General features: G+C 38.6%; 1 protein-coding gene across 7 annotated transcripts in view; it reads left to right on the top strand.

Moving 5' to 3' along the window:
• PCDH17 (protocadherin 17) overlaps positions 1 to 23812 on the top strand; it is a 117578-nt gene that overhangs the window by 15106 nt on the left and 78660 nt on the right. For 6 of the 7 annotated variants that reach the window (XM_075918933.2, XM_075918930.2, XM_075918929.2 and 3 more), the window contains 2 exons: positions 21010 to 21068; positions 21205 to 21377. In XM_075918933.2, coding sequence (XP_075775048.1) covers positions 21010 to 21068; positions 21205 to 21377 — 232 coding nt within the window. The remainder of the gene's footprint in view (positions 1 to 21009; positions 21069 to 21204; positions 21378 to 23812) is intronic. The other variant, XM_089775447.1, reaches the window with a different exon arrangement.

The raw sequence follows: 23812 nt of genomic DNA, 5'->3' as shown, positions 1-23812 counted from the left end.
GGATAGAACTGTTGTGGCTACAATTCAATAAAAACTGAGCAAGAGTACATAAAATTGCATTAGGAACTGTCAGAACTGCCAGAAGTTTAATTGCATAAAACTCCAAAGGTCATTTAATTTAGAAGAGAATTGCCATAAAATTCTAAAACACAAAGATTGTTAAGTGGTCTTTTATTGTTGTGATTTGTTTGCTAAAATACTGTAAAAGAACAAAATAGTTTTCTTACTGCACCCCAAATTCAACACTTGGGCTCTGATTCTACTTTCACAAAATTTTGATTTTTTTTTCATGAAGTTAGTGAATTAGGAGTGGGTGCTTAATCTGATTAACTCAAAAAATGTGAAAACTAATCTAATTAGATACAAACAACTGTAGTAGTATTACAGGTTAAAAGGCCGGATTCAGAAAATACTTATTCAAGGAAGTATTTTAACACATGTGAATTAAATGGGATCCACTGAATTAAATGGGATCGCTATGTGAGAGAAGTTGCTCATGTGTAAATATATAGAAAATGCGTAATTTTTTTTATCAGCATCCCTTTCTGTGGTATCTCCCAAAACTGAATCTAAGCTACAAAAGCTGTTCAGTTCACTTTCCCTCAAACTGCATACTGCATACTGTAATACTCCATTGAGATAATCCTAGTGACTGAATATTTGATAGTTTTTGCTGTTTTGCATACACTTGTGTAATTTGATATGCTGATTTGAAGATCATAAAAACAATCCTGCTTTGATGATCATGAGCAAGATTATACAGCCACAGCTGTAAAGTACCCAGTGTGTTCTTTACTGATCTCTTCATCATTCCACTGGATCAAATGACAATAAGAATATAGTGGAATTTAGAGTGCTTTGGAAGTACTAGATTTAAAAGCTTTAAAAAATGGCAATCAAGGGAACCTTAGAAACTGTTTCAATATCTAGGCCACACTTCAAGCGTTTGTGTGGTGGAGAAGAGCATGCAATGTGTTTCTGAAATCTATAGTTTGAATGGAAAAGAATGTTAGTTAATAATGCACCTTTAATGTTGTTTGTGTGTGGGAAGGGAGAGGTATTACATGATCTATAAAGGACTGCTAAACAGCCCTAGAGAAGATGTTGTCAGTCTGTACTCTATTGCAACAAAGAAGAAAACATCAGGTTTAGAGGCAAATTCTATTGTCATGTTTTCCTGGGGCAAAAGTGTAATAAAGGAAGGGCCTCCCTTTCTATCGCATAGTTCAGGATGGGCAATAAAACAGTGGCGGTTCACTGGGGTTAGCTCCGGTGGGCCGCTGCTGCTATGTATACTGGCACGTCTGCACTAATGGATGACTGCAGCTCCCATTGACTGGGATTCTCTGCAGGTAAACACGGCCGTGCAGGGGCTAAACCTGGCAGACCGGATTTGGCCCACCAGCCAGTATTCGTCCATCCCTAGCATAGCTGTAATTACACAACTGCTTAAAATTGTGTATTCAACTATCAGCCTTCAGTAATGAGAATGATGATGAAGAGGAGGTATAAATCATGTGGAATGTGAAATGATCATCACACAATCAGTTTTATTGACAGCATTAGGTATTAAAAACACCTGGTATTAAAAAACACACAGTAATTTGCATCCCCTTAGCTTCAAGGAAAAAAGTCAACTATGTAGTAGGAAAATGGGAAAACAAAATGTTTTATGATGTTTCTTTTGAATTATAGTCCTCTTTTTGTGTAAGTCCGTAAATGTGTTCTATCTGTTTAAGCCACCTGTAATGTCTTTTCAGTCCTGGCAGACTAGAATATTGGATAGTGATAAAACTAACTGGATGGATTTGTTTTATTTTTATTCATTGACCACCAGTAAATATGAAGCTTTCTCCACAGTGTACATCTCATTAACACAATAATGTGTCTGTCCTGAAATAAAGATTTCTTGAGAAGTAAAGTAAGTAATTTTAAATGCCTTTGTGTTTCTGACTTCCAGAGCCTTGGATAGAACTTTTAAGTTCAGCTCATTTAAAAATTATAGACCAACATCTTCAGCACAAATCCTAATAATTAGTGGCTAGCTTTCCAGATCTTGACCTGCTCCATAAAGCTACTGTTTATCCTTGAATAAAGTTAAAACAAGAGAAAAATGCTACAGTTAAACAAATGCAAGCTGTAGGAATTTTGGCTGGTATTGGCAAAGATATATTATGGATTGCTTGCAGTTGTGTTAGTCTTGCTGATACCAATAAATGAAGTAATGGGTTCCCATGCTGAGTAGCAAGGGGAGGAGAGACTACATTTAAAGGAGACTTTTTGTTTTGATTTAAATTTTAAGCAATAGGTTTTCTACAGTATTTTATAATCAAGACAATTACATAGTAATTTGGGTTAGAATACATGCCCAGTTCCCCATCTCAAAACCCAATTTGTTACCACCTGTGGCTATTTCTATTAAAAAAAGAAACATAATTACTATGAGTCTCAGCAGTCTAAGAGCAAATTTTTGCAATTACAATACCTCCCTTCGGCAGATATGTGAAAATGGCAGATTAATTCCTGCCAGGGTTTGTCTGTTCTTTGTGATTTTTTAGGGTTACTAGTGATTTGGTTAAGTATACTTATTATATTGGTATTTGTTGTAATGTTGTGGTTAAAGTTATGTCAGCACTTCCATTGTAAATCTCTAGAAATAAGGCTCTATAGCACTGCCAAAAATCCTCTCCAGATCGAAACTTGACATATAAGACCTCAGGCAAGGAGTGAAAGCCTGATTCTGCTTGCATGGGAAACATATAGGAGTTTTGCTAGTAGAGTTCACTACGATAGAAACAGGATTGGGATATAGGTTATTATTTTATTCCTGATCAGATTTTAACAAAACTTAAAAAAGTGTTAGCTTTAGTACAATAGCTGAATTATTCTTAGGGTCATATAGTAACATTGATGGAATAGAGTGTGAGCTGTTGCCTTTAGGATTGCAGAAAATGTTGTTTTCAGATAGGATCTATTTTTTGTCCACAATGGCATACAGACTATCATAGTCTTTTAGAATGGTGCCACCAGGGTCAGCTCATAAAACATCCAAGTTACTCACCTGAATAGTCTTAATGAACTTTACTTACTTGAGTAAAGTTATTTGTTTGCCTAGATGTTTTCAAGATTAGGTGCTTAGGCTCATAGTCTGTAAATTACTTTGTTCAAATTAACTCTTGCCTTCAGATTGAGCCCCGGTTGAAGTCAGTGGGCTGCACATGGGCTCATGAGTCTACCTGCAGGGAGCAGCATTGGCCTGTGTTATGGATTAGTGAGTTGTGAATATTCAGGGAGAGAAATTTAAGGAACCCTAAAATGTCCATTTTCTTCACATGCATGTGTGATTTTATTTTTTTATTATTGCTGTTGTGATTTTGGATTTTAAAGAAGAATTGTTAGTTTCACTACTCTTAACTGTGGTTTTGTGGGCATTTTTCTGACTTGGACATTGTCACAAACACAGAAAGGTTGGAATGGCTTCCTTAGAGCCTTTACAGCCCATTTAACTGAAAATCCATAGGAAAAAATAGGTTTATGCATCACACCACAATATCAATTTATTTATTAGCAAATGATTAAAACATTCATACTCTGACTCTGAATGCCTTGCCATTTAAATAATATTATAAAATCAAACCAGCAATTCAGTCAACCTACCCTCCTACCAAGCAACTGCTCATAATCAAATATTAACAGTCACATATATTGGCTTTTATATTAATCTTCCAACCCCCAGTGAAAAAAGGGGTCCAGCAGTTCTGTCCTGAAAGTTCACAAAAATCCATGCTATTTTGGAATGGGGAAAAGAGGCATTCCAGAATTCCAGGTTCATTACAGATAATGATCTCTCTCTACTTTACCAAGAGGTTCTAGCTTCACATGTCCACAACTGTGTATTGCAATCTGAGGTAAAAGTTATTTAGGGTTTTACGGGTCAAATCTATCACCTTAAAACCTATGGAAGCTCACAGAAAACCAGTGCAGCTTCCAGAACAAAGGTGTCATATCTTATGTATAAACATATTCACTTATCAAGCTAGTTTCCACTTTCTTCACTACTTCCAATTTTATATGTAACTCTGTGTAGAATGCACTGAATATGTTAACCTTGAAATGATAAAGGCATGTAACATTGTGGGAAGATCTGCATCCATAGATGAAGGTCATACTTCTCTGGGCAGGCATAGATGGTGAAACACCTTTTTTAACCACCACTACTATAATAATGGTTCATTGGATTCAAACCTTATATTTTACAAAGTACTCATGTGAAGATAAATTTCTGTAATGATTCTAATATTTAAGGACATAAATAAAGGTAGGTTTTATGGTTTTCAGTGAAGGATTAAATAAAATGAAAGGCTGGCTATGAAAAAATCCTCTAGAGGGAAAATATTCTGAAAGCTCTTTTATAACTCTTAAAATACCAGAAGTAGTTGAAGGACACTAACTTCAAAAGAAGAAGCAACCCAAAGAACTGTGGGAAAATGCAGATATGCCTCTCTTTACTTCATAAATACCACACTAACAGGCAGGCCCAATGCCCTGCTTATTTTCATCCTCTACCCTTAATAGTATAGCGCTAAAATTGTACTATATCATAAATTTCCCCTGCAGACAAAAGCATGGATTCAGAAAACCAACACCTGTGCAGCTTTACATTTAGCAATATGATATGTTTGGAGTAGACAGGGTCTGCTCTCTGCATCAGCCACCATTCTCTATCATCACCCTCAAAAACCCACTAAACCACAGTCAAGTCTGTGTGAAAGGGCATCTGCAAGTGTGTAAGAGGAGGTAGAACATACTGTACAGGAGTTCCTTCATCCATGATTTCACTTGTTAGGAGCTGACAGTACAGGTTGAACCTCTCTAGTCCAGAACGCTCTAGTCTGGAAATAGCTGTCATTCAGAATTATTTTAGTTAGTCTAATGTCCACTTTTCATGGGTGTGGCCAAGTTCTCCACAGTCCCCTAAAGTTTGTTTACAGCCCCCAATCCTAGCTCTCAGTGTTCTGTGCTGTTATTTAGTTCTAATTTACCCCAAATGTCCTCTAACAGCCCAATAAGCATTGGAAGTGTCGATAATACTGCTACACAATATTGACCTCCTGTGGTTTGGAAAATTCTCTGGTTTGGTCCCGGGGTGCTAGACTGGAGAGGTTCAACCTGTAATATTTTTCCTGCACCTTTGCAGCTTTCTACAGTATTCAGTGTATATGTATGTGGGGAAATAAATCCCTCTGTAAAGACTCAGTTTTCTTTCAGCAGAACTAAAGAGCTGATATAAAGCACATTGAAGCCAGGGGTTGGTGGGGGGATCAGTTTATTTCTGTGGGCTTTGGATGTGAATTTTGCCATTGTCTTTAGAGGGAAAAGGAACAGCCCCAGACTGTATAAACTGTGTATTAAGGTGTGTAATGTCTGTTTTTCTCCCATCAGTGTATTGTGAGTTCAGGATAGTATATCAATAAAAAGACACGTTCTGATCTACCTTCCTACCATATTACTGTTACTTTATAGATTTCCTTCCCTAGAAAACATGTTTCAGTGCTCTTAGAGAAAGGAAAGAAGTAGCAGAAAGAATAGGAGAAATTCTGAATACTTACTTGAGTGGAAATTTGAGTAAGAACTTTGAGATTTGGTTCAAAATTAGAAATAAAATGCTTAGCATTCACAAACATTGTAAAACCAGTTTGCATGATAGAAAACTGTAAGAAGATAAAATGATTGTTTTCATAATTTCAGTGCAGGGTTTGAATCAGAGGGAGAGGAATATTTTTTAAATTATGCAAATATAATTAATAGGATAATTATCTTAATGATAACAACAACAATAATAATAATAATAATACATAATAATAACGGAGAATTAGACTGTATTTTTTAACTTTTAATATCCTTGCTTTTGTTAGTTTGTATGTAATTTTAATTGGTTTAACTTTCAGTGTTAACATTTAATAAGCAAATCAGGATGTCATAGGTATCAAAGTTGATATCAAAGATGTATTATCTCTTTTTGTTGTGATTCACTGTTCCAGAGTAAGCTGATACAGTGATAAGATGGTGGCGATACAATCTAGTCATTTAATTGTAGTTGAGTCAGTTAATTGTAGTAAACATAACATCTTGTTAAGAATGCTAAGGTAGATTCAACATGGTGAGAGCCATAGATAAAAGATGCACTAAAGCATTTCAAATTCAATCATTAGGTTTCATTGCACCCATCTGCTACCAGAAAATATAATTGGAAACTTGATTCATTGACCTTTAATTGTCATTTTGGACTATAGTTTTTAAATCCATATTTTCAAGTCAGAGTTAATTTGATAAGAGCAGTGCCCAGTTCATTTTAATGCAGTTATTTTTTTGCATTTTTTAAAAAGAAAAACAGTGTAGTTTTAATGGTCTGTTGTATATTCTGTTAATCCAAGCAAATTAGTTATTTAATCCTGAATGTGGTTAAAAGCAACTAATGTTCAACTTCATTAAGGCTTCTGTTAAATAGGAGGCTTGCTGAACTTTTTACTGTTATTTTATGCACGAACTACTACCTCTTATTAATTATTTCCAGGGGTCCATGTTACACTAAAATTATACTTACAAGCTCCAATTACACTAAGAATATACAGCATGATACAGAGGCTAAATAAGCACTGAAATTATGGATCACTTCAGGTATTTATTCCTAAAGCTTGTGTAGTTTCATAGCCTTCCTTGTATTTTTCCTGGCATAGATGCTATCATGGAGGGAGGATAGCACGCATACATCTTCTAGCATTTCTCTTACATGTGTGGCACACAGGTAGAGTGTCTTGTAAAATTACAGGGTTACTTAAAACAAGCAGGAAACATGTTGTGATAAGTGAGCATGGTTTAATGTCCTCTCAGTGATGGTATGCTGTTCTGATATCCGACGTTCATGTGATGGAAAGAAAACGATTAGACGGGTGGGTTTTTTTCAGCTAGTGAGATCAAAATCGTGAAGTATTTTATACAGTGTAGAGACAGTTGTATACAGCATAACCTTATAATCCCATTTTACAGCTTTTCTAAATACTGGGGAGCTCAATAAATAGGAAGCTGATTATATTGGCAGCATAACTCCATTAATAGGATTCATATCTACATTATTGACAAGCCAGTGCTGTTAATGTGATCCAGTATATTAAACTGACAGGAAAAACTAGAATGATAGAAGGCGTCTACAGTCTAATTGACAGGAAACTCTTTCAAAAAGTTCTTAATGTGGTCTTTATTGACAGTGTGGCTCTAGTAAGTACATATAGTTGGTGAACAGTGCAAATATATTGGATACAACCATACTAGTAGGCTAGAGTGAAGTAGTTATTGTTCTGGTTTCCCATACTGCCATCTTAACTGTGATATAAGTCAGATCAAGTCCTCTCGTAAGAACTTCACAAATACCTCTTAACACATCAGTGTTAGCTGCAATACTCACAGGCATTTGAAATGTTGTGAATTATTTTAAATGTGCTCATCTTTTTTTTAAATGAATAGAGGCAATACAGAGTAATGTAATAATGTGTCATGGATTTCATTATGTTTATTTATTGATTCTGCTCTGTGATAGCAGAGGTAGAGCTATTGTTAGTCAGAGCTCTTTTTACAGTGTGGTATTTGGCATATCTTTCTATCTGCATTTCTTGTGCCTTCTCCAAAAATAGTTCATTTTAAGAAGTCAGGGTATGTCTACGCTACAAAGTTAGTTCAAACTAACGGACGTTAGTTCGAACTAACTTTCATAGGCGCTACACTAGCGCTCCGTTAGTTCGAATTTAATTCGAACTAACGGAGCGCTTAGTTCGAACTAGGTAATCCTCATTCGACGAGGATTAAGCCTAGTTCGAACTAGCTAGTTTGAATTAAGGGGTGTGTAGCCCCTTAATTCGAACTAGTGGGAGGCTAGCCCTCCCCAGGTTTTCCTGGTGGCCACTCTGGCCAACACCGGGGAAACTCTACTGCCCCCCTCCTGGCCCCGGACACCTTAAAGGGGCACGGGCTGGCTAAGGTGCCCGTGCCAGGTGCAAGCCTGCCAGCACCCAGCCAGCAGACCCTGCACCTAGCACGGATCGAGCCACCCACCCGATGCCCCCCACCCCTCCCCCTCTTCCCGGGACCAGGCTGGCGGCTCCCGGGAGCTTGCCCAGGACCGCAAGAGGCGGGCACCCGCGTGGGCTAGTGCGGACATTGTGGACCTCGTCCACGATCTCCGCACTAGGCACAGGAAAGTGGCCGACTTGGGCAGGATAGCTGCCAGCCTGGCCACCCAGGAGCAAGTGTGCAAGAGAATCAAGGGGGTCCACTGAGACCCCCAACCCTGAGCCCTGAGCTTACAGTGGCCGTCCTGGGTCAGACCAAAGGTCCATCTAGCCCAGTAGCCTGTCTGCCAGCCTGGCCAACCCTAGGGACCCTGGAGGGGATGGACCGAAGACAGTGACCAAGCCATTTGTCTCGTGCCATCCCTCTCCAGCCTTCCACAAACCTTGGGCAGGGACACCACTCCTAATCCCTGGCTAATAGCACTCCATGGACCCAACCTCCATGACTTGATCTCACTTCCCTTTAAACTCTGTTCCCGTTCTAGCCTTCACAGCCTCCTGCAGCAAGGAGTTCCACAGGTTGACTCTTTGCTTTGTGAAGAACAACTTTCTGTTACTAGTTTGAAGCCTGCTACCCATTCCTTTCCTTTGGTGTCCTCTAGTCCTTCTTTATGGGAACTAATGAAGAACTTTTCTGTATGCACCCTCTCCACCCAACTCCTGCTTTTAGAGACCTCTATCCTGTCCCCCCTCCGTCTCCTCTTTTCTAAGCTGAAAAGTCCCAGTCTCTTTAGCCTCTCTTCATAAGGGACCTCTTCCCAACCCCTGATCATTTTAGTTGCCCTCCACTCTCCCAGCCTCTCTCTTCCCCTCTCCCACCTCCTTTTCCCAGTCTCCCCCAGTTTTGTTCAATAAAGACAGATTCCATTTTGGAAGACACGTTATCTTTATTTTGTACATCAAGAAGAGGGGCTAGGGAAGGTTAAGTGGAAGGAGGTGAGGGAGGAATGGGGCACGAGCCCCCGCTGGGGAGGACTGGGCTGGCTCTGCGGGCTTCTGGGGGTGGAAGCTCTCCTGCAGCCCCCCAATTGCCCCTTCTCCCCAGATGGCAGTCTGCGGCAAGTGCAGCCGGGATGATGGCTGAGTGCTGTGATGTGCCCAGTGTGGGTAGTCAGGGCACTCCAAGCCAGGACTGCTTTGCAAGCGGGGCACCCCTGAGAACTGTCTGTCTGGGGTGGGGGTCGGGACCCTTTAAGCACAGCCCTCGGCTAGCCTGAGACAGCATCTCCACGCTCTAAGTCCTCCTCTGATGCCCTGCCAGCACTGCTTCCGGCCATCCTTAAGCCCGGTTCAGGGTCCACTTAATGTGGACATGCTAGTTCGAATTAGCAAAACGCTAATTCGAACTAGTTGTTTAGTCTGGATCCGTTAGTTCGAATTAGCTTAGTTCGAATTAACGTTGTAGTGTAGACATACCCTCAGATAACAAATATTTTTTACTACTTTTCCCTTCCTTTTGTATATGTTCTTATCAGATGTTCACATCTCATGTCAATGAGTCTCAAAGACCTCCTAGTGAAAAAAAATCATTATACAGCAAAGGGAAGCAAGAATTGGTCCTTCAAAGCCTCCCCGATTATACTCATTTTAGTAGGAGAGGGACTGAGTGAGGCTGCCACCCTTTCACTATATCTCCTCTTTTTCAGGATGTGGGAAGGAGAGATTTAGCTGCTTGATGGCTCTTACATTTCTTCTTGCAGTGATGGGGAGAGAAAAAAAAGGGTGTGTTAAACTGAAAGCCCTTTCCTTCTGAGGAGGGGAGAATTGAACATGACAATGTTGCATTCTATCTTTTCTTTTCTTTTAGATGCGACCCTGGCCAATATCAGCTCCATCCCCTTTTCTGTCTTTCACTTTCCATTTTTACAAGGCGTAAAGGAATATCTGGTCAAAAGTACTACCTTCTGTTTAGCTTCTCCAATTTTAGGGCCTAATCCAGCTCCCATTGATTGTCTATAAGATCTTTTTATATTGTAAACTCTTCCATTCTATTTTTTGTGTCTGGTGAATTGCCAAGTATGCAGAACTTGGCAAATAAATAATAATATAGGGATTGAAGACTGATTTGGCTAGGATAACCAGTGATACTCCAGTTTTAGGGTGACCAGATGGTCTGTTTTTAAAGGGATAGTCCCGGATTTAAGTCCTCCTGCAGATGTCCCTACTTTTTCCTAAAAATGGGTAAATTGTCCCATATTTTCTGTCTCTCCCCTCCCACCCTCCTGTACTGGTGGATCCTATTATTGGCCAGATCCTTATTTGCCCCAGTGGGAGATGTGTGGGTCCAGTGTCTGACGATGGGGTAGGTGTGCAAGGCTGGTGATGGTCGGGCAAAGCTTCAGTGTGCCAGGCCAGCCACTCCCCCTACTGATCCATTAGTGCAGTCTCTGCTGCATGCCTACTCTTGGCCAGCAGGCTTCCCTCACTTATAGCCCTGTTTTCAGCTGGCAATGACTGCTTGTTCCAGTGGCTGGTGAGTGTGAACAGGCACATTTGTTACCCTTGCTGCCCACCGATTGGTCTTTTACATTTACCCTCCTCACTTTCTCAGCCCTGCTGTGCCTCCATATCCCCTTCCAAGCAGGGAGTGTCTTGCTCCGAGCACTGTGTGGAAAATCATCTCCTGGTCAGATCATTTAGCTCACCAACAGCCAGGCTGACAGGCTCCTTCCCCACCCTGAACCTCCACTGCCTCTGGCTGGGATGGCAGCCACAGACAGCTGCAGTCCCTCTATCCCAGGATACTGGCCAGGAGGAGCCAAGCTCTCCATGTGCCAGAGACCTGCATTATGCTAGCATAGGGAAGTTTCTCTGCTCCTCAGCTAAGCTCAGGAGTGGTGGGGATGAAGCAATTTCCAACCTGTTTGTGACCCAGTACTATAAGCTCTGCAGCACCCCATGGCTGGTGTTTAGCATATTCTTCACTCACTGTCCCTGTGCTAGATTTTGCCCCCAGGCAGTCCAGGGCTGTTCTGGCCACTAGGCATCTTCTGAGCCATTTTCTGACTAGGTTGGCTGAAGCTACTGCATTCAAGTTCCCTGGGCCCTGATACATAAGGCATATTTAGGAATTAACTGCTTCCTGCCCATGCTGTAGCCAGGTGACAGGAAGTGTCTGGGTTATGTCAATGATCAGCAGCAGCTTCGAGATGTTAGCTGCCTTTAATGAGTAGGAATTAGAAAGCTGCTTCTAGTCACAAAGGAGAAGGATGGAAAGGGGGAGGAGGAAAGAAATGATCTCTGCAAAGACATAGGCCAAGTGTCCCTTCCCTTCTGCACAGTGCTGAAAGGCTGCTAGTAGCTGTTGTATATTGGGTTGTAGATATAGATCTTGTTGTTATGGTAACTGAGTAGGTCACTGGGGTCAGCCCAGCTAGTCTGGGCTTCTTCTGGTGAGTTCTGTGCTATGCAATAAAATGGACACTTGCACCTACTCCAGCTCTCTGCCTTCCCACTGATTTCTTCCTATACTCTGAAACTCCCCACGACATAACAGTAGCCATGTTCTGGTATTAGCCCTTACAGAAATCTGGGATCTGTGATCCTGCATGCCTCCCCACATGTTGCCTCAAAAAGATGCAGTGCCGGGTACCAGGAGAGGCAGGGGCCAGCCAGGAATGTAGTATGCAGATCATTGAGTTCGGAGAGTTTGTCAAGTTAGCCAGCCACTCCATCCTTCTGTGAGAGAAATGTTTGAGTATATGTGGCTATGTCTAGATGACAGAGTTTTTTCTAAAAAAGTGGCCTTTTTTCTAAAAAATGTTATCTGCGTCTAGACTGCTGTCATGGTCTTTTGAAATCAAAAGAACACAGTGGTTTTTTTCAACAGCGGTAAACCTCATTTTATGAGGAAGAATGCCTTTTTTCAAAAGAGCTCTATCGAAACAAGGCTTTCTCGACCGCAAACAGGGCTTTTTCGAAGGAGAGTATCCAGATTGCCTGGGTGCTCTCTTTCGAAAAAGTGGATTGCTTTTTTGAAAAAGCTGTGCCTGTCTAGATGATCTCTTTTGAAAGAAGTGTATAGTCTAGACATACGCTGTATGAGTGTGTGCTACCGCTCTACATGCAAACTTTAAAGATAAGGTAAATAAAAAAACTCCAGCTACTCAGTATTTCTTTTTAACAGGGTCTCAATCAACTTGATGTTAATTTGAATGTTTGTACTACATAGTTCTGATTAATTGCATTGAACTCACTTGAATAGGAATAATTTTATTCAGCATAGGGAAATATGGTCATCCTATCCAGTTTTGTATACAGGCAGTCCCTGGGTTACGTACAAGATAGGGACTGTAGGTTTGTTCTTAAGTTGAATTTGTATGTAAGTCGGAACTGGTACATATTGTAGGGGAAACTCTAGCCAAACATTTCTCCAGAGCTCAGTTTTATTCTCCCACAAATCACTTCCCTCAGTCCTTTATTCTCAAGCTGAGGTGTCTGCTGAGAAAAGCCGCTCCACGTCTCCCTGGTCTGTTGGGGGGGGGGGGGGAAGGGGCGCTAGCTTCACGTCTTCCTGGTCTGCTGGGGGGAAGCAGCTAGTGTGGGGTTGCCTCACCCCGTTTGTAAGTAGGGATCCGATGTAAGTCGGATCCATGTAACCCGGGGACTGCCTGTATTGTATGGAGAGAGTAGTGGATACTGCTCATTCGTTTGTTTTCCTCTGCTTTCTGGGATGTGTGTGCCTGTGGGTCTCACTATGTAATTCATAGCCTCCGCACAAGAATCCCACTTCCTTTGGGCAAAAGAAAAGCCTAAGTAGTTCATGCTACCAGCAACCTGCAGTCAGTATCTCTACAGCAAAGGCTGGTGGTACACATCTTCATATGTGTCCTTGTTTATTTTTGGTGTTCTTTTGCACAATGTCATATATTATTGGAAAATTCATATAAGCACTCTGCACATTGTCTAGTATGGAATACCACATTTTAGAAGTGTGAAGCTTCCCAGCCATGTATATATTGAGTATAAAATATATCTGAACGGTGAAGTTCCAGGAAGGGAGCACAGGACTTAAGAGGACAATTGTTCTTAGATTTATCTTGAATGGTCTCATTTTTTAATTCTATCATCCAAATAGGTAAAATACTTCATTACTTTATTTATGTACAATGTGTTGGTCTTTGTTGTGCCAATTAGGGATGTCAAAGTTTAAACGGATGATGCTTACTTCGTTCTGGTTAACCAGCAAGGGCTGAAGTAGCACCCCACTTGGCATGGGCAGGAACTGCTCCAATGTCTGGATCAGCCTCTGTCTGCGGTGGGCCCAAGTGCCTCACAGGCAGGGGTTGCTCTAGCTGAGCTGGAGCAGTCCCTGCCTGTGGTGGTGGTGGAGGGTGAAGGGGGGTGAGTACTCCAGCCCAGTGGTGGTTGGGGGAGGGCTTCCCCCCGCTTTGCCTTTAATCAGGTAACTGGTTAAACAATACATTTAAATGGTTAACCAATTAAACATGATTTTACATCCCTAACACCAATACCTTTTTTAAATAGTAAGGGACTGAGGTTATTAGACCTAAATAAAAAGCTTAAGTTTCAAGCCAAGTAAACACACTCAACAGAAGATTTACTAAGATATCTTTTCTTTCTCTTTGTGGAAAATTGTACCATGTAGAATATAAACAGGTTCACACAAAATCAGGACAATTGTCTGTTCTTTCAAAACAAGATTTGGCAGAAAACAGTTCTTCTGTCTTGTGAAATGATTGCCAGTACGTAAGAGTTCTGTTTCACTGAAGGGAAAATACTTGGAATTAAGATTTTCAAGAAGAGAATTGGAAAATGCTTGAATAAGAAATTAAGTGGCAGTCTGATAAAGGGGAGGAATGTTTCATTTAATTTTATGCTAATGTTTAATTAAAAATATGTTAGAGTCAGCAAAGACACTTTGCTTTATTGTTTTTCAGGTATGAACACCTACATAAAATAGACATGGAGTGAATCATATATTTTGCAAAAGTGATCCTTATTCTTCTAATTCTGAGAAATAATAAGAATATTCTAGTCACCTATAATCATAAATCTTATTAATGTTTGTCTTTTTTAGATACTAGAATTCATTTTCTAATACGACAGTTATTTCTGAGTACAATTTGCCAAAAATACTCGAATACTATATTTCTCTAAAATATTGTGGATTTGTGTTGTTTCCAGAATTTTAATTTTACAAGGGAGGGATTTGCCAGTTGAAAGCTTGAATTTTCAGTCTTGTTTTCTAATTATCATATGTAGGCTAATTAGAGATGTACCAATGGTGGATTTCAGTCTGGAGAATGACAGGGTAATAGTGGGTGCAATTTTGTAAAACAGCTTTTAAAATTGCACCTATGATTTTGGAAACTCTACACATGTACTAATACCCAAATTTGCATCAGTAAACCCCTTTGAATACACAGATGTGGAAATGTATGCACATAAACACTAAGAGGCAGGGTTCAGGCCTCTTTGGAAATTAAATACTTGTGTAAGGAATATACAGGTGTTTCCAGCATAGACCTAGATTGCACGCTTCTGTAATACCCAAGGGAGATGACTCTAGAGGGGAAAATCTCCAGATAGCATAAAGTTGCCCTGTATTATCCTGCTGGAGAATAGTGGGGCTGCTTGCAAACTTGGGGAATCCCAGAGAGTGTGCCTTTCTCTTTTGAATCTTCCCAACGTCACATAGGCTGCAGCTCTGTGCTGATTAGGCTGCAGGCAGCCTGCAGGCTGCAGCTTCTGAACCATTGCTCTAAAGCTTCTTCTACAAAACATCAAAAATATTTCATTTCAACCCATTTCAGCACTCACATTCCTCCTTTGCATAGATTCACAGAAATTAGAAATGGGAGAGATGTCTTAGCTCAGCAAGGCTATCCTCCTCTGCCACTAGAGGAATGCGCACTATAATATATCATCTAGTGCTGTTTACAATGTTTCAAATAGTGGAGCTTCCATATATTTCTACGGGAGACTGTCCCATTCTAGTGATCTCATTAGGAAGTTGTTCCTAATAGTTACCCTATTTTTTCTCTCTGTTTCCTCCTTTCCTTTCTTTTCCTTTCTCTTAATCTTTTTGCAATTAGGAGCCATTGTAAATGACTAGTTAATACACTAACCAATGGATATGCAAACTTGTGGCTCAAATGGGAAATTGAAAATTCTAAGTTCCCCATATGTAAGTAATAAGCAAAAGCATTATTGGTATAATGAAATGCATTTCTTCTGTGTTACACAAATCTCAGCTAGGATCACAGAACGTGGATAGAGACGTGTGTACCACAGAATGCATTTTAAAATTCCATCTGGCCAGCATTTCTATGACTAGTAGTAGAATTTATATGTGTGTTCTTCATCACCACTTCATCATCACCATATTGGATCTCTCTCTAATGCACTGCATTAATTAATTTTACACAGTGAACATTTTGAATTCCAAACAAAAGCTCCAAAATTTGATCCTACAAGCTGTCACTAGTGAGGGCTTTGGGGTAAGGTGGATTAGCAATGTGCCTGTTCAGTTGGGGAGCAGTCCAGGGTGCATTATTTTAGCCCCTTGAATGGGCTACTCCAGGCTTCAGATGAGTAGCTGTTACCCTGCACCTAATATGGGGATTTCAGGTCACTGAATACGTGTAAAATGTAATCACCTGTCTGCCCAAATATATCCGAATCTGATGTAGAAAACATTTCCCTAGAATGCAGAAGAGGCTGTCCTAGCTAGGCTCTGCTATGCAATGGTTCTGTGGGCAGTTCTGATATTTATAATTGGTAGTTCAGTTCTGATTCTGGAACATCTACCAACATTCTAGTTCAGACAAAAGCTGAGCAATAAAGCTACATCTAGACGGCAGGCTTCTTTCGGAAGAAGCTTTTCCGGAAGAGATCTTGTGAAAAAACTTCTTCTGAAAGAGAGAGTCCACACTGCCACAGCCCATCGAAAAAGCGATCTGCTTTTTCAAACGATAGCGTCCACACTGAATGGATGCTATCTCGCATTTAAGCTGTGATTACTATAGATGGAGTGCCCACCAAGGCACCTGTGCTTTTTCCTCTTTTCTCTTCTTTCGAAAGAACTCTCTTTTTCCTGTCCACACACACCTTTTTCCAAAAGAGCTCTTTCAGAAAAAGGCTTCTTCCTCATAGAAAGAAGTTTACCAATGTCGGAAAAACCCCTCTGTTCTTTCAATTTTTTTTGAAAGAACTTTATTGCAGTATAGACGTAAGTGGAGTTTTTTTCGGAAAAACAACCATTTTTCTGGAAAAAAAAGCCTCTAGTGTAGATATAGCCTAAATGATTTCCCAGGAATTAAAATGATCCAGGGAAGTGCTTAGATTTCAACATTTAAAATCTTGATACAAATAAATACTGTTTAACAGGGGTGTAGTTTGCTTGTCCTTTTGTGTTCATTTTCCAAACACAAATGACCAAATTCCACTGCTGGTGTATTTCCACTGACTCTTAAAGTTTGACTGTATCACTCTGGTTGTATGATTCCAGTGGGATTTGAGGTCTTATCATCTACTCAAGTAATAAAAATCCTATTACAGTCAATAAAACTGTACAAATGAGTGTGTTCCATGTAAATTAGTTCAGAAGTTATTAAGGAATATTATAATACAGTATGGCATTAGTAATAACTGCAACTAATCACACAGAAAGGTTTGGGGTAGTCAGAACGCAACAAAATGCTTTTTGCTGGTGGTAGATTTTTCAAAAACCATACTTATCTTAGAACTGCAGCTGTGTGGGTATAAAGTAGTATGACTAATACATCTGCTGAAAATATTTAAGATGAAGTTTGATGAAAATATTTCATATACATTTTTATCAGTGTTGAATTTTTAAAATTTGTTAATGTCTGCTCATTTAGACTGTGATTGTTATACAACCCAATTGAGGTAGGCCCCCAAATCATTTACATTAATGTGAGTTGGTAAGATGACTCCTTTAAGCACCTTTTAAATTTCAGCTCAAGGCTTAATGTTTAGTGTTTATTATCAAGGGTTATAGTAATTGTAAGAATAGTGTATGTAAGGATTTTGCCCTCTAGTGGCTCTGCTAGCATCTTACAGCCCTTTTGTATCTCATCACAGGTTGGGAGTTTCCAAGTTTAAGTGACAAAGGTGTATATTGCTGGAGTCGAAGGACCAGGATTTTACACTTACTTCTGTGGCTATACATAGATTATCTAGTAGTTGTGTGTTCTTCTGTAATAATGGATTTATTATAGGATGGCACCCAATTATTTGTTTTTCCGCTAAGTATAATATGAAGAATATCAGTCAAGTTATTATTGAGTTACATTAATTTTTACTGTGAATATGGAACTTCATAGTAACAGCTCTCTAGTTAAGATTACAATTAGGGTTCCATTATGAACCCTATTTTTTCATCCCTTGTAATGTGGCATAGAAAAATACTTTCATCTAAAATGCACTTGAACATTTACATTCAAATATATGTATATCAAAAATATTGGTTTATACTAAAAATATTAAAATAATTGAAATGGGAAGGAAATAATCAAACACTCCATACAGCCTCTTGAATAAATGTACCTTTGTAAAATGTCACATCTAATAATCAAAGAAACAACCTTAACTCTGTTGCTGTATATCAAGCTGCCATCCATCTAACAGGATTATGCTTAATACCATAACATCTACAATACTAGTCATTTTATTATTCTTTGTTCTAGATTCTTTCGCTGCCCGCCCCCTACATCCTCTTTGATGCACTGGCAGTGGAAACAGACAGATAGTTCATTCAGTCAATGGGGTTTCTCCTTGAGAAACAAATCCCTAGGTGGTATAAATCTGCACCATATTCCAATCCCCTTTGGCATTGGAGACTAAAGGAGGTATGGTAGAAAGCATAATGGTCCAGGAATGGAGTAATGTATTGAACAGTGTAACATGGCTTTGGGGGTTCACCAGGCCTCAAATTACCTTCAGATGATCCCAGCATTAGAAGACAAAGAGGGAGAAAAGCCATACCCATTTCTCAGGTATACATTGACATTGGCCCATGGATTACAAAAGGACCTACTCTATCTCTCCTTCTCTATGTAAGTAAGTATTGTGCAAGCCCTGGTGAAGGAAAGGAAATTCATTTTTAATAGCATAACCCTGAAGGTCTCAGAATAAAATGGGTTCAAAAAATCTATGGGCAATAGATGGATGGGTATAGTGAACAAAATTCTCATTCCATTGAGGAGTACCGGTAGTTCGAATTAGGATCTCTAATTCGAACTACCTACTCCGTGCAGCGTGAGCCGCGGGCACGGAGTTCAGACTAAGGGGGATTTAAAAATGGCGGCGCCCGGAAACATGCAAATGCAGCCCGGGATATTTAAATCCCGGGCTTCATTTGCAACTCCAGTTGCCCTAATTACCCTACCTAGCTCGAACTAACGAGCTAGTGTAGACATAACCAGAATGTATATAGTATAGAATGGGCACGTATAAGAGGGTTTCTGATCTAAAAGATGTGATTGAGCAGTGCTATAGGGGCAGAATTAAGGTTGTTTTGGAATATGTAATCTGGTATTTTACATATGAACATTGAAGATAGCACACAAACTGTAAGAATATTTATATACTTATCTTTCTTCCCTCAGTCCATACTTTTTTTAATTTTAATTCTTTTAAATGCCTAATTTCAAAACTGTAATTTTTTTTATATACATACATTACCGCCTACATGTTAAGTGACACTCTTAATATAAATAAAAAGCTAGTGGAGGCTTCCTGCAGTGTGGACAGCACCAAAAGCCAAGTTAAGCTACTTTGACTTCAGCTATGCAACTAATGCAGCTAAAGTTGTGTATCTTAGTTCAACTTTATCCCATACTGTAGACATACTCTTAATGAAGTAAAGGTGCTCAGCTCCCTGAAGCTTCCTACTATGAGCACTTTTCAAAATCTAGCACCAATAGTGAGAACTGAGTAGTTCTGAAAATCTGGACCTAAGAGACGTGCCCAAAATCACATGAAAAGCCAATGCAAAGAGCTGGGATTAGAACCCGTAACTCCAGAATTCCAGTTCTCTAGACTACATTTTCTAGGTTATACCTAAGAATATGATATTTCCCACTGCAAAATTCCATTTTACTTTCTAACACCTAAATAAAATCACTTGCAATATGTGTATATAAACCCCTATATTTGAAAAGCATTATGAAGGTTTGATGCTACAACAGTGATTTGGAGCTGTAAATCTAAAATATTTGTATTTTGAAAACAGGAGTGAAAGTGTGATTGTATTGTCAGACATATGAATTGCATTGCTCCACATCTTAAAAGAACATTCTTGCATATGCAAAATCAGATTATTTTTAAATCAAACATTGTTATGCATGCCAAATCTGAAATTTGAAACTGTTTCAAATATTAATACAAAATACTTTATAATACTGTACTAGCTGTCTGTGCCAAAAAGTTAATAAGCAGCAAGGGTGTGTGTGGGGGGGGGGGGAGGGCACGGGGGACAACCCACAGTATAAATACTCTTCATTAGCTGGTAGATGAGAACATGTAGTTTTTTCCCCAAAATAATCTGTAGTTTAAAAAAACCCTAAATCACAAGTTATATTGATAAGTTTATTTTACTATACTGGGAGAGTGATAGTTGTTTGATAGTTGGCTGCAGCAAGTGACACAGAGCAGTAGATTTCAAATGTAGGAAACTTCCCATGCATCCCAGAAAGAGCAACATATCATTTTTATTACCATGGATCTTCATCCATTGCATATAACAACAAACATACCTAGTATATTAAGTTGGGAGCATATCGAAAAAGTAAATATTTAAAAGACTAGTTATTTATGTAAACACTTGTACTGCAACATTAAATCTTACCTTTGGCCTTCTGCTTCATTAATTGAGTGCTCGCTGTGTTACTGGTACTTATGTGCTAGATGCTGTTCCAGAACTCATTGCTGGGGCGCATAATGACATGATATGAAGTGTTTCAGAAAACAGTAGAAGCCCTGTCACTAAGTCAGCTGCAAGAAGTGATGTGTATGAATGTATAGTATATGGTGTTTTATGAAAGATGCAGTCTCAGTCTCTCTCTCTTTTTCTCCCAAAGAACTTTAGTTGATGATACAAGGGGAATTCAGTTCCCTTTGGCAGAACTCCACGTCAGTCTGGATGCTGTAAACACTCCTGTTCTACAGATACTTAGCTCATACTGCTAAAAATACACTAGTAACAGACTATAATATATCTTCTTTTAAAAAAAATGTTTGGCAACAATAATCATTTAATGTTATTGTGTACAGGCAAACCTTATTGTTCAAAAACATCTATTAATACTGATGAGAATGAATTAGAGAGATAAAATCAAACATGTGCATAATGATTGCATCTGTTTCTAGTAATATTAAAGAAAAGACCCATAAGCCATGAACATAAAGATTCTTAAACTATGTTCTTTTCCAGTTCAAATGAAATGTACTAGTGTAAATGAAACTGTATTCAGCAGTAAGAGCATCAGAATCCCAGTAGATGATGTAACTATGTTAAAAATGAATATTATTGAATAATTCACTTTTGTAATATGCAAAAATTAGGTAATTTTTTTTCTTTCCTTTCTAATAACCATCAGTCTTAATATCTACCTAATGAAAACACATAAACATTGTCATCTGTCAGGTTACTGACAGAGAATACCACTTATTGGAGTCTCATTGTTTACTTTAGCAGGTAATTTGTGGACCGGAATCATTTAATTGTTCTGAGTACATAATTACATGCCAGCATTTTCCAATTTAATTAAAATGTACAAATCTGAAGATTAAGGGATTTTTTTGAATTATTAATCATTTCTCCTCTAGGAAATCTTGTTGCTCTGCAGGAGATTTGTCCAGTGTACAACTATACGTATTTTTTCCTTCTCTTTCACAGACAGACAATTTTCCCGCAGAGCCCAATTACATGGGCAGCAGGCAGCAGTTTGTTCAAAGGTAAGGCCTATTAAATAACTTTCTTGGCTTCCCCATTTGCATTCTTGTCAAAATTGCTTTGCCAGAGAGTACCATTCAAACTGGAACAAGTAAATACAAATCTCTCTCTCTCTCTCTTTTTAAATATGTATTTCAGTAGCTCCACGTTCAAGGACCCAGAAAGAGCCAGCTTGAGGGACAGCGGGCATGGGGACAGTGATCAGGCTGACAGTGACCAAGACACTAACAAAGGCTCCTGCTGTGACATGTCTGTTAGGGAGGCACTCAAGATGAAAACTACTTCAACTAAAAGCCAGCCGCTTGAGCAAGGTGAGTGAAGCATCCAATGCTTACAAAGTTAAAGCTTAAGCAATTATTATAAACCTATTACTGGAGTTTATCATGGTAGACTAGCTCATTGATAATACTATCAGATGAAAAAGTAAATCTTGGCTCAGAGCAAAGCATGTTCATTATCTTTAAGTATAAACATGAAATTGCAATAGCCTTTCTTGTTTTATTCCAATGAAGATTATAAAAATCATTAAAATTAATAGTTTTCCAAAACTATTAGAGTATAGTTTGTTTTCATGGGTATTTCCATAAGAGTATTTAGTGTAAAGTCTTTCAGCCAATGCACGCCTTGAAAATTGAAACTAGATATTCTAACAACAGATAAAATTACATCTAGTCATTTCCATAGTTTACATAGTTTGGAGTAAGGTTTAACAAAATACCTGGGATATTATAAAAATAAAACCAAAGAAATTTTCAGTTCATGGCTATGTTTTCCCATTTGTAATGTTGAGTTCACTGTTCATAGCAATATAAGAAGCAAAGTGTCAAATAATGGCATCATATGATTTTCAGTATAATCATTTCATTCAAACCTAAGAAAGATGCAGATAAGTGTCTGTGAAGCTGCTACAATGATTTATACAAGGAGAGCGGCAATGCTCTATATGTATACATTCTGATAAATAAGCATGTTTATTGCCTCACAGTCTGTATCCAATTCATTTTTTTTCTGGATGCCTTTTCACTAAATATGATATCTTCTATTTTAAAAGACATATGACATTTCCTACCAATGTCAGACAAACTGAACACTCCAGCATCATGTGTGTTTGTGTGTTTTGCTTTTATTCTGGAAAGCAATGAGGAAACGAACAAATGAATTCTTTTGAATTTAATGTCACATATTTGTTAGTCATTTTAGTCTGTTGTGTGGAAAGTGATTCACAATATTAAGGATATTTTAAAAATTGATTAATTAAGTCATTCTTAATGAGAACCTATATTTATAATTAAACAGAAATACATTATAAGCTTTTTATTAATTGGTGATTAATTGCAACTAGATTTTTGCCTCCAGCACAGTCTGTATCTGTAGCACATTCATCAGCAAATACATGCTCTACTTCATTTTTCTGATTATGTTGAGATTGCAATATATTTTTTGTGGTGTACAATAGTTGTAATGCTGCAGTATAATTTATTCTTTATGTATTGGAGGGTTCACCTCATATAAGGCCTTGTTTTCCAAGTAATAAATGCCAGAAAGATTATTTTTTCCTGACCTTTTACCACAGTGACTCTGCTTATAATTGGACATTGATCTGTATAAAGATGCAGTGCTGGACTTTTTTCTTTTTTAAGAAACTGTTTGAACATGGATGTAAGTTTCTCAGTTTTTTTATAGAAAACAGAGGACAGGGTCTCCAGGCTTCAACATAACAGGTTACCAGAAAGTATGATAGAATTATGAAAGACTTAAAAAAAGTGCAATTAGGAAAGTTATGCCCTAATCATCTAAACAAAGCAGGTTCATTCTTAGTAAAGGGTTAAAAGACAGAATTTATATTATTACATTTTGTGCAGCAACATGTTATACACATCAAGCCAGATACAGGTCAGAATACAAGAAGACTAGCAAGCAAATTTAGTCAACCATTCGTATTGCTTATTTTTGTAACACAGAAAGCTATTTAGAAGTTTGCATTTGTCATCATATCTGGATGAGGGGTTCTATTAATCAAAAAACAACTCATGCAATTGGCTTATATTAATTCCTCAATTTCTTTTTATACAAAAATTGAACTGTGAATGTAAGGTGTGATCTGTTGCTGAATATCAGCAAAAGGCATTTAGGTAAATCTTTTTTGGGGTGCTTTGCGAAACAAATTAAATGTAAATATAGAGACAGCAAAGGGAGCTATTTTTCAAATGTAATTAAAAGGGGCAATGATATTTGTTGTTTCCTGTGAATTCTTCAGTATCAAATGACTGGTAGAGTTATGTAGACTGAGGTTCCAAACTTACAGTGAACTTCATGTAGGCTCAAAGGTTCATCCACACAGAGATCATTGCAGGAATAAAGCCCAAGAGCCCAATTCTTTCCTACTGAATCAATTATTGTTTTCTGTGTACCTGCACTAGAGTATTCTTTCTCTTCAGTAAATGGGTATTCTTTTTCAAATTAAAGGGCTGGTTTGTGGGTGGAAATGTATATTGAGTAAGATAGTGAAAGGAAAAGGTCTTGCTTTTTCTGTGAAGAAAAAATGTCTTCCAAGGTAAAGAAAATGGAAGAGTGGTCAAAAGTCAACTGCTCAAAGTGGTGTCAGAAGTGCTGGCTCTGTCATCATTCTCGATTGCACTTAGACAGTGACGTTGGAACAGTTTGTATAGTGGGACTGCTACGAGTCATGGAACCAAACTGTAAATCCTGTATATAAGGGAAACCACTTCAAGTCTGGGGGTGCTAC

This window comes from Pelodiscus sinensis, chromosome 1, assembly GCF_052426305.1.
Source record: "Pelodiscus sinensis isolate ZL-2025 chromosome 1, ASM5242630v1, whole genome shotgun sequence".
Taxonomy (NCBI): Eukaryota; Metazoa; Chordata; order Testudines; family Trionychidae; genus Pelodiscus; species Pelodiscus sinensis.
Note: the sequence above shows the minus strand (reverse complement) of the source record. Positions and strands in the feature narration are given on the sequence as shown.